The sequence below is a fragment of the Solanum pennellii genome, chromosome 2 (assembly GCF_001406875.1).
Source record: "Solanum pennellii chromosome 2, SPENNV200".
NCBI lineage: Eukaryota > Viridiplantae > Streptophyta > Magnoliopsida > Solanales > Solanaceae > Solanum > Solanum pennellii.
The window spans coordinates 52,642,698-52,655,112 of NC_028638.1; the positions used below are offsets into that span (position 1 = coordinate 52,642,698).

General features: G+C 27.7%; 1 protein-coding gene across 1 annotated transcript; it reads left to right on the forward strand.

Moving 5' to 3' along the window:
• The first annotated feature begins 4,196 nt into the window (after positions 1–4,196).
• On the forward strand, positions 4,197–6,350 carry LOC107011212 (3-ketoacyl-CoA synthase 6). Its single transcript, XM_015210620.2, has 2 exons — positions 4,197–5,567; positions 5,751–6,350. Exons 1-2 carry the CDS (start codon positions 4,301–4,303, stop codon positions 5,972–5,974), a joined length of 1,491 nt encoding a protein of 496 aa, XP_015066106.1. The 5' UTR covers positions 4,197–4,300; the 3' UTR covers positions 5,975–6,350.
• The last annotated feature ends 6,065 nt before the right edge of the window (positions 6,351–12,415 follow it).

Below are 12,415 nucleotides of genomic sequence, written 5' to 3' on the forward strand. Positions count from 1 at the left end.
CACAACAGAAAGAAGCAAATATTGTAACTTATTCGATCGGTTCATTTCAAATTATTGTCGGTTTATAAAAATAGTTGTCTCAAATTATCTAGTATGATTCAATAAAGAGAGAGTGGAATTAGGTCTTACGCCTAACTCACACCTCAAAAGTTAGCTCAAAGGGAGGAGGATTGCCTAATCCTTAAAAGGAGTCTACCCATCTCATTAAATACCGATGTGGGACTTTTGTCATTCTTTAACAGAGAGGTTATATCTTAAGACAGAAATAAGGATAAGATAGTTAAAATCCTTTTTTATACATAATTACTTTCTCAGTTCACTTTTATTTATCCATTATTTTAAAATAAATTTTACTTTTATATGTTACTTTTAACGTATAAAAAAAAGACAATTTTTTTCTCCATAGTATTTTATCCTTGACATTAATTATTATCCAGAATAATTTCTAAGATTTAACACTAAATATTAATTCAGAATGGTAGTATCGTAAAATATTTATATAGAACAAATTAAAATAATATTTTTTAAGAAACGTGTAAAAGATAATTTATAAATATAGAGTAATTAGCTTCTAGGAGCTCACAAAAATTATGCAATCATAAATTTTCCACCAATGAAGTCAGCGGTAGAGAATTGATAACTTATTCGTAGCAATAAATTTACTTACCACTTGTACGAAAGTAGTTGTTGGTCAAAATAATTACTACTCCTATAACAATGGAGGACAATTTTTTGTTATTTTGAAGAAAATTATTTTATGTTTCAATTTGGTAATCATAAGCTTTTTAAGAAAGTGTTATTTTAATCCAAATCCATACTACCAAATACGGTATTGACAAGTGTTATAAGTAGAAATATATGTTTTTCACCGGTGAATATTATTTAGTCATATGGCCAGCTTTTTATATATATGGTCCAATTTTTGCAATTTGAAACTTTTATGACAATAAAAATACAGAAATAGGAATATTTTACAATTAGAAACACTATTGTGGACCACGACAAGTCAACATGGTGATTAAATGAAACCACTTAATTAGTCATATTTATATACAGTTTTTTCTTTAAATTTTTTCTTTTGATTCAGTGGTTTAAATTTGAATATACATTTTTTTTAAAAAAAAATTTAACCAAATAGTACCGGGAATTGGAAATGGAAAGAATAAAACAAAATTAAGGTTGGACCAGTACTTTGAGTTTAGGTATATTTATTTTGCTAAATTTTGAAGAGCAAATAATTAAGGTAATCAAAACCCAATTATATCTTTCACTAATGTTTACCACTACCTGATACATACACGTGTCGCACAAACATTTGTACCTTAAAAAAATACTTTATATATAGATAATACTTTTAAGTAAAGAGGAGCTACTTTTTAACCAAATAATTACTTTATTTAGGTATCATATTATCACCAACGGAAGTTGCGGCTTCACCTTTAATCAAAGGTCACGGAGATGAAATTATAAATATAAAATTCTTTTTTAGTAGAAAGCATTTTTAAGAATAAAATTCTAACACAAATTTAAAATAATTGAATTTTTATATAAGTATCAAATTGAAAATTTAAAAGAAAAAAAGGTACCATAATCTTAATTAGAAGCAACCATAAAACTATTTAGGTACTTAAATTGTTTTTTCGTTTTCTCGACTTTTATTACCAAATGACGTCCAAAATAGATAAATCATATCCACCAAAAAGTACTACTATTTGTATTGTACCAACTAATAAAAGCAAAACAAAGTTTAATTTTTTTTTTTTAAAAAAAAGGATCTGAGTTTTATTTTTGTAACTATATGCTCCAAAAACAAATGATTGTCACTAATCATTGCATTTATTTTTTTAATAAAACCCAAGTTTAAAAGAAAGTAATAACAATTACAAAGGATCTGAGTTTTATTTTTGTAGTACCATACCACCATGGGAACTATATGCTCCAGAAACAATTAATTGTAACAAATCATTGCAAATTTGTTTTTTTTCAATAAAAAAGATGGATATTATATTGTTAGCTCAATAGATTAATGGGCAGCTGTAGAGAATTAAATACTGGGAGGATAGTGGTCACAACCCCAACTTACAACTACCCCAACTGTCTACATTTTGCTTCAATCTGTAATTAACCTTGATTGCAATTAATGATAATATGTCATTATCAAAACCTTGACATATAATTTAGTCTTATTTGAGTGCCAAAATGCTATTAATATCAAATTTCAATAGGAAAGTAACTTGACGTTATCTCCTTCAATATACTGAAAAAACAACGATTTTTTTAAGTTATATATTTGTACTAATTTTTAGACCGTATTTCAATAGTGAAAAATAATAAATAAATAAATACAGTAAATAAAAAAACATACCAGATCATGTATGGTTATGCATGTCTAGAATTTCTAAAGCTTTGATAATTAGAGAGTTAATGCTATATATATATATATGGGCCAGCAATTTGTTCACTTGCTCATTTTGCAAAGGTGGATAGCATCGACATATTCATAACTGTATTTTCCAATGTTCTCGCTTATAGCAAGGGGTAATAACAAAATTAGCTCAAAAAAATATGATTCGTTTAATCTGTTTAAATTTGAGTTGATTATTTTTAACATGCTTAATTATTAGCTTAAGCTATAACATTTTAGGTTTATATAAAGCTCGAATTGAACTATGAGAAATTTTGACAAAATATTAAGTATTTTTTTACTTGATATGTTATAAATAAATGATATATATATATCTATATATATTTTAGTTTTATTAGGCATTAAAAAAATATACTATAATAGAATAAATAAATAAACTACAATTTGATTTAGGTTATGACCCGCTTTTAGCCTATTTCGGTTTTAAGTATTTTTTTAGCAGATCAATACCATATTCATTTATTAATTTAGCTCATTTTAATATGTTCAAATTCAGTTCAAATGGCTTATTCAAGACCTCTAGATTTCTAGTCCGTAAGGGAAGAGTTTTTTTAATAAATAAGAAAGTACAAAAAAGGAAAAAAGAAGAAGAAGAAGAAGGTTGAAGTTGGAGCATCTAACCTTGAAATACAAGATTATGAATATGATTGTGGTTCATTCCTTCAGCTTCAAGCCTTGTCTTATTAATTCCCATTTTATTAATAATAGAATAAAAAAGAAACTATTCTGGCCAAATTATCCATTAGTATTAATTTTATCTTCTTTCTTGAGTTTACTAATTGATTAAGGAATGTGATCTTGGGTCATTTTCACTTTAAAATAATCACAAGCACATCTTCCTTCTATTTGGTGTCTAAAAATATGTTAAACAATGACTCAATATATATGACAAGGACGATACACTAAAGCTCCTGCTATGCGCAAGGTTCAGAGAAAGACCCGTTTATGAAGGTCCATTATACGCAATCTTATATTGTATTTCTGTACTGTATATATAATAATACATCAAAAAAATAATCAGACATTTAAATTAAGTGTTAATCAGTTAATTTTAAATTAAAAAAAAAATTTTGCACACCCTTTAAATGAGACACTCAATATTCTTTGATCATAAAATATACGTACCTGTTATCTCCTTATACTTAATTGACACTACACTAATTTGAACAACAACGATAGAATAAGGGGAGAAACTACTAGATTTTATTTTTTCTATAACGACAAATATTTCAAAATAAATAGATTCTGGAAACCAGGAGGAGTACAAGGAACTCATTTTTATCTTAAACTACAGATCAAACATAATGTGTAAATTAAAGTTCGTGATGTATGTCACAAATTTTAATTTTATATCAGTATCAGTAAGTTTGATTAATTTTCATTATTTAAGATGATATATCGATCAGAATACAATTGAAAACTTGAAACATAATCCTTTCTTTAGTTAATCAATTACACACGATAGAGTAAACTTTTGGTCTTCAAAGCATAAGTTTACCAATTTTAACAAAAAATTACGAAAATGACTAATATTATTTCTTTAGAAAAAAAGATGGACCATTAAAGAATGTGATACAGTAAATAAGATTAATATAAAAAAAAAACTTTGATAGGAATGCTCCGTAAAACAAAAAAAAAAAAAACAGACAAGACAAATGAAAAAACTCCAGCTAAGAGGAAGTTGATATTTGTTCATTAATTCCTCTCATCTGCCCCTCCATTCATTTAATTTCTTTGCTCCTCACATTGTACTCTTTAAATTCTCACCAATCTTCCCTTTCTATTGTCTTAGCTACAATCAAACAATTTCCCTCCTTCTTTACTAAAAAAAAAAATTGAAATTGAGAGAATTTTTTTGTTTGTTTGTTTGTGAAAATGCCAGAACCAGTCCCAAATTTCTCTAACTCTGTTAAGCTGAAATATGTGAAACTTGGTTACCAATACCTTGTTAATAATTTTCTTACTTTCTTGATTGTTCCCATAATGGCTGCTCTTGTTATTCAGGTACTAAAATTAGGCCCTGAAGAGATTGTAAGTATTTGGAATTCACTTCACTTTGATCTCCTCCAAATCCTCTGTTCTTCTTTTCTCATCATTTTCATAGCCACAGTTTACTTCATGTCAAAACCAAGATCCATTTACTTAGTAGATTACTCATGTTACAAAGCCCCCGTTACGTGCAGAGTACCCTTTTCAACTTTCATGGAACATTCGCGTTTAATCTTGAAAGATAATCCAAAAAGTGTTGAATTTCAAATGCGAATTCTTGAAAGGTCAGGTCTTGGTGAAGAAACATGTTTGCCACCAGCGATTCATTATATCCCTCCAACGCCAACAATGGAGACTGCTAGAAATGAAGCTGAAGTTGTTATATTCTCTGCTATTGATGACTTGATGAAGAAAACAGGACTTAAGCCTAAGGATATCGATATTCTTATCGTTAACTGTAGCTTGTTTTCTCCAACTCCATCTTTATCTGCTATGGTTGTCAATAAGTACAAGTTGAGAAGTAACATAAAAAGTTACAATCTTTCTGGTATGGGATGTAGTGCTGGTCTAATCTCCATTGATTTGGCTAGAGATCTTCTTCAAGTTTTACCAAATTCATGTGCTTTAGTTGTGAGTACTGAAATCATCACTCCTAATTATTATCAAGGCTCAGAAAGAGCAATGTTACTTCCAAATTGTTTGTTCAGAATGGGTGGTGCTGCTATACTTTTGTCTAACAAGAGAAAAGATAGTACAAGAGCTAAATACAGATTAATGCATGTGGTGAGAACACATAAAGGTGCTGATGATAAGGCATTTAAATGTGTTTTTCAACAAGAAGATCCACAAGGAAAAGTTGGCATTAATCTATCAAAAGATCTTATGGTTATAGCAGGGGAAGCTTTGAAATCAAATATCACTACGATCGGTCCGTTGGTTCTTCCAGCTTCAGAGCAGCTTCTCTTCTTGTTCACTCTTATTGGAAGGAAGATTTTTAATCCCAAATGGAAAGCTTATATTCCTGATTTCAAACAAGCGTTCGAACATTTCTGCATCCACGCTGGTGGAAGAGCTGTTATTGATGAACTTCAGAAGAATCTTCAGTTATCTGCTGAACATGTTGAGGCCTCAAGAATGACTCTGCACAAATTTGGTAATGAACCACACTTTTCACACTATTATATTATGTTGAGTTTATTCGGCTTTGATACTTAAAAACACCAACTTAATGTAAATTAGGATAAAGTTACTGGAATCTGTCAAAATCTGTAAGCACAACGGTAACTCTGCTCCTTGTATGTATCCTTTTTCATTGAATTATATTTTGTCTGAACAGGTAACACATCATCGTCTTCATTATGGTATGAGATGAGTTACATCGAGGCGAAAGGAAGGATGAAAAAAGGTGATAGAATTTGGCAAATAGCATTTGGAAGTGGATTCAAGTGTAACAGTGCAGTTTGGAAGTGTAACCGCACAATCAAGACACCAACTGATGGACCATGGGATGATTGCATTGATAGGTACCCAGTGTTCATCCCAGAGATTGTGAAGCTGTAAAAATTTTACAGCTTACAAACTTATATATTCAAAAAACAATAATAAAACAAGATATTAGGGGTGTTGTTAAATTTAGCAAGTTTACGAGACTTTGTTAATTAAACTTCATTAGAAATTAAACGTGTGAGCTTTCAGACGCATGGATAATTCAATGTGATCATCGGTTTTCTTCTTCTTTGTGGACAGCTGGAAAATGGTAGTTGGTCAAATGTCTGCAACATATTATACCATTTGTATTTTTAGTTGTTAGGGTATTATTTATTACTGTACGTCCAATGGAAAAACTGTATAATTATTTATTTTTCTCAACTACTACGAATTTATATCATGTACTCTACCCTTCCTTTTTTTAGATCAACAGTTATAAATTCATGAATCGTATACACGGAAATAGAAAGATAACTGTTTAATGAATTCATTGAAAGATGTGCCCTTCTGCATTATCGAAATTAGTCTTTTATACCACTCATGCTATCTAATTTAATTTTAATTCAATCAAAATAATGAATTCAGTTGATCTGTCGTTACATAGCAGGGGCAAATAGATTAGCAGGCTAATTAACCATTGTATTCTACTTGCGCTCCATGCAACTAGCATAGTGTAATAGTAATAAATAGGAGTTTTCTATATATTATTAAAAATGAGTTACGTATTGGATAAAACTACATAACTCTACTGAATTATTATCATTAATTAATTAACAAACGCCCTCACACGTATTGAATGGCGCCGGCTAATAAACAAGTAGCTAGGCCAGGTGGTGGTGGAAATGTCATGTGTTTTAATTGATGAGAATTAGTTACGAACGGACAAGTAGAAGCTGCTAAATTATTTGCTAAAATTAAGTTTCCACAATATATATGATGATATTCCTAGAATGTTTTTTTATGACGTATTGTTTGGATCTAGTTTATTTGTATTTCTTTTCTCTCTATTGTTTCCATGTTCTTGTTTGGATAGAGTATATATGACGTATTGTTAATATTAACGAATAAGATTTAATTGATTAAAAGAAATTTTAAGCATAATTTAGATAATTAATATTTTATGTATTTGTTTCCAGGAATTTTAGTAACCTCAGAATAAGAATTAATATATTATCGTGTTCATAAATATATTTTAAATGTTTTGCCCTATTCATACTTTTTTTGCTTGCTCTCTCTCTCTATATATCTTTCATTTTATTTTTATTAAATTAATCACTTATAGTCTATCTTTCTATTTTCTTGTGAGTTAATATTTTGAAATGGGGAAAAGAAAAGATGACGAAAAATGTTAAGAAATAAGTTCATTGTTGACATATGAAAAAAGTGGTATCATATAGATTAAGTTAATTAGATCTTGATCGTTTATTTAACTTGTACCATATATTTTCAATCTACATAAATCTTGGGCAAAATAAAGAGTAGGTAAATAAAGAACAACTTCACCGATCCATGATTGTATTATATATTTTGTTCGTGATACGAAAAATCACTTAAAAGATATATAATACTCATCATTTGTATAATATACTACTTCCGCCATTTTTTGTTTGACACATTTCTTAAACCTCAATAAACAAAAGAATTTTACTATATTATTCCTGCTTACAATAAGTCATGTCAATATATAAAAATGATTTTAAAATGATCATACCTTATTTTTTCAAATGAATAAACAAAAATAATCACATATTTTAAAATGGTGGGGAAATAATTTGAATGGGGAGAGTATTCATGATGTCTTATGGACACTTCTATTTTGTAGAAAACAGTCGTTTGGAAAGATGAAATGGTTATTTATATCATTTGCTAAAAAGATACTAAAGTGGCAATTTACCAAATTTACATCTCTTTTTATAGTAAAATCAAATCTCAAATGGTTCTTATTAGGATAAATTACCTATATACATATTTTTATTTTTCATAATTTCTTTTAATCCCTGCTATTTTAAAATATTTTAAAAATCTCTTTTTTTCCCTTCCAATCTCCATTGATCCGGATACATAATGTTGTACACGTTAATCTTTCTATTTTTACTCCTTATTTCACTCTCTCAATCTCTTTTTATTTTCACTCACTTAATCTCTTCCTGTTTTCACTTCATCAATATTTACTTTCCTTCATTTTTTTTAATTTTCAAATTTTCTCTCTCTCTTTTTTTTTTAAAAAAAAAACATATTCTCTTTTTTCAATAAGATCCCTCCACAATTATTTACAAGAACCCAAGTAAGTATTCGCTCCACAATTTTTCTCAAAGAACCTCCCTTTCTACCTTCACAAAAAGCATAAGGGAAAGGTGAAAAAGATGATGTATCCACATTGTTCCTTGAAACAAAATCGTTTTCAGGGGATCCACTTTTACTGGTGAAACTACCTTATGAAATGGAAAGAAGTAGTATCTATCAAATGTATCATTTTATCATGTATGAAGTGTTGCTATGTATGCTATCCGTACACAATATCAAATTATATTCGTGATACATTTGTGAACGGAGAAGTCGAGAAAGTACACATGCTCGAGCTTTAAATCTATTGTTGAAAAAATGGCCAAAAAGGGGGAAAATGTTGGATCTACTATTGCACGTATCACCATAAAAGATACAGATTTTCAATGTATCTCATTTATTTTGATTTTTCAATTACCCTTTGTCTTGATATATAACTCTAATGTTGTTGAAAATTATATTAGTTTTATTATGTTCAATATAAATGTTGTTGACACATAAACACTACATAATGTATTATTTACATGTGTCAAGTTCTTTAATATATCATTAACCTTATTCAAATTAGAAAGACTATATGGATTTCAATAATTCAGTTGTATTACATGTATCTGTTGTGTATCAGATCCAAGAATAGGTATATGATACATACTCGAGCTTTGACAAACTAAAACTTTGTGTATATGATACTTAATAACGACCACACAGTAATGCATCTATCTGAAATCAAATATTTTACAAACAATCTTTACTTCTCTTAGTCTTGTTTTGACACAACGTGTTTTTGATTAAGAAGATATTAGTTGGGTAAACATAAATCTAAAAACTTCATGGTCCTTTAGTAATGAAAGGTTAATATTGAAAAGTTGAAGAAAGATGTTTCTTCATCTTTGAAAGCAAAGGTTATTAAACTGCCTCAAAAAGAGGGATCAAAATTTGCTCCTGCATTATCAATCATCCTTACTAAGTATATTTAGATACATTATATATAGTTTTAATAAGTATATGATACAAATATTTTGTGGCATGTTCAATGAGTATCATGTTCAATGTCGTATCAGTAAACATTGTGTGTTATGTTCATTAAATATTCACAGTTAATTGTGTATCACTCAAAGGTTTTCTTCTGCAACATATGTATCAGATACATTATATCCAATTAAATAAGTATTTGAACGAATATTGTGTGTCATATTTAATGAGTATTATGTTCAATAAGAATTGTACACAAGATTGAAGATATTAACATGTCAATTTATTGTATCAGAAATTCATCAACTAATAGTAAATTGTAGTGTATATCAATATAACAGTGAAAAAATAAAAAATTGAAATGATCTTTAAACTTAACTTAATGTATATGAAACATAACAGTGATCCAAAAAAGATTTATCAACCATCTTTCGAAAAGAAATTACAAGTTCTTTTATTGTGACCTTCTTGTCCATAACATCCACAACAGTTTATGTTTCTGCTTAGCTTTTCATGTGAATTTTCCCCTTTTTCTTGATCGTCTGTGCATCCTTTTGTACCTATATGGTAAGACAATTTCTTCCAAAATAATTTTAAAGCTGACCAGCTGTCCTTATCCAACATTGAAACCATTGGAACTTAATATGTGTTTGCTAATGCATCTGATTTCTAGTAATTAGAGCAATAGAGATGTATATGTGTGTTTTTTAATAGAGACCTTCAATTTTCATGAATAATCACTAATACACTAATACATAACTGCAATTTTAATGATACATTATAAAAGTTATTATATCATGTATCATTAAAAAAAATAGAAAAAAAAATTAAATATACATGCTAAATTAGATAATCTATACATTAAAAATGTCTTCTGATGATACATTAAAAATAAAGAAATTCACATATTGATAAATTTTAAAAACATAAATTCACAAACTGTATGAAGTTGTATCCTGTAATTCACATGTATAAAAGTACAAGTATATCATTTTTGTTTTTATTAATGTATCAATTGCATATATATCCTTTTACAAATTCAAAAAAATAAACAAAAATAGCATGTATCTGATAATGTATCTAAACAGCAAAATAACTCGCAGATATGTAAATGAATTACATGCGAGTGTAATTAGTGTCTTATCAAATTCTAGCCATTAATGTATCATGTCTTACATATTATACTTTTTTTTTTAAAAAAATGATTGAAATGGATAATGGATACATTTAATATTGAAAGTAATTCAATTATTGATACATTTAAAATTCAAAAAATCATATATACATGATACATTAAATTAAGTACGTACTAGCTATAATTGTATCAAAGTTTTATCCAATATTTCACATGTATCAGGTTACAATTATATCTATTTTTATAGTCAACAATGTATCATGGACTGACCCAAGCTTATTACAGGCCCAATATATTTGCTATCAAAATTCACAATTTTGAAGAATTTGGTCCTTACAGACTCACCTGAATTTACCCTTCGTCTGATTTGGCTCTATTCCTCATTTTTACTTGTTTATTTTAATTTTTGCAGATTTCTTAAAAAATAATAATTAATATAAGTATTTTATTATAATATTATATTAATTTATGTACAGTCTTAGATGAGGAATAATAAATCAATGTTAAAGGGTAAAAAGAAGAAAAAAATAATTATCTTTCATTTCTTGATATGTTAAAGGTAACCAGAAAAAAATAATTTCAACATAGGGGACAAAATAATGAAAAATAAATATTTAATAGTAAGCTAAATTGAACTCGTATATTACGAATATTTCATTGCATTTTTAGTAGAGAAAAGTCGAATGCTTTAATTAATTTGTTATAATAGATAGTCCATCCGTTTTTCGATAAATGTTGTTAATTCCTTTTTATATGCTTTTGAAAATGTGTATCAAAACATTGAAAAACATCTTTAATTAAAGACTCTTTTCTCTCGTTTTCAATCACTCTTTCCGTCTTTGATGACATCTTTTCACCATCTTAATTAACTTTCTTACCCCCAAAAAACCTTCAGTATCACTAAAGTTAACTCTTCTTTTACTTTTACTCTTAGTGCCATTAAGAAAAAAATAATTGTATATATATATGAGAAATACAAAAAAATCGAATCACAAGGATCTATTATACACCAGCTTATTCTATATAAATTTTGAGTTTGTAACTTCCTAATTACATCATGCAACTTTACATGTTATTATGATCCATGTAAAGTTATTTTTTTAAAAAAAAGAAAAAAGTCCATTCCCCCAACTCATTTTTTTTTTCTTAATTAATCAAAGAGTAGAAAGTTCATTGATATCGAAAAATATAAATCGCTTTTTATCCAAAGAAATTTTATTTTCAAAACTTGAATTAGATTATCAAAGACTTTAATTAAAAGTATATTAAAAGTACTTTCGGTTATATATCCTACCATCAAATTATCAAAGGCTTTAATTTAAAGTGCATTAGAAGTACTTTTAGCAATATATTTTATCACAACCTTTGAGGGTAACCGACATATACGATATACCCGCATTTATGCATTTGTGCAACATATTTAGAATTATTGCATGAGCTAAACTTATAAAGTGTGAACATATCTAAATTAATTTTGACTCTTTTGCTAACTTATCAATGTGTTTTGCATGGTTTAAATAACTAATTAAGGTCTAGAGGTGATGGTCTGAATTTTCGTTGAACCTTTAGGCTTTCGGTTATCCTTTAAATAAATAGTTTAATTCATTTTATTCATAAATCTAATCTTTCGAAGATTTTGGATAATCATGTAGTTTCTCATTTGACTCCTTTCCAAGATTTGGTAACCTTTAATTTAGAACACATATTCAAACATATTTCACATGGATACGGTGCATGGAATTTAGATATTTACTTTGTTAGAAAGTTAAAAAAGTAATTTCACTTTTTTGTTGGGTTTGAAATTTTGAGTAATTGCTTTTTCGAAATAAACAAGAAGATAAGTGATAAATACATATTTAAATTAATTTTTTGTAGTTTTATTTTTAAATTGTTGAAAGTGTGAGTTTTATATCTAAAGTATCACTTTCTATTATATTTGAAAAAAAAACTTGACACATGAAATTCCACATTAATAAAATATCTCACCTTCACAAAAATTAAATAATATACTATTAACATTAAATAAAAATTAAATTACTTATATCCATTAAAAATATATATTTTTAAAAATGAATTTAAATTATTTATCTAACCTCACTCCCCACCTCCTCCGCGTAACCCCC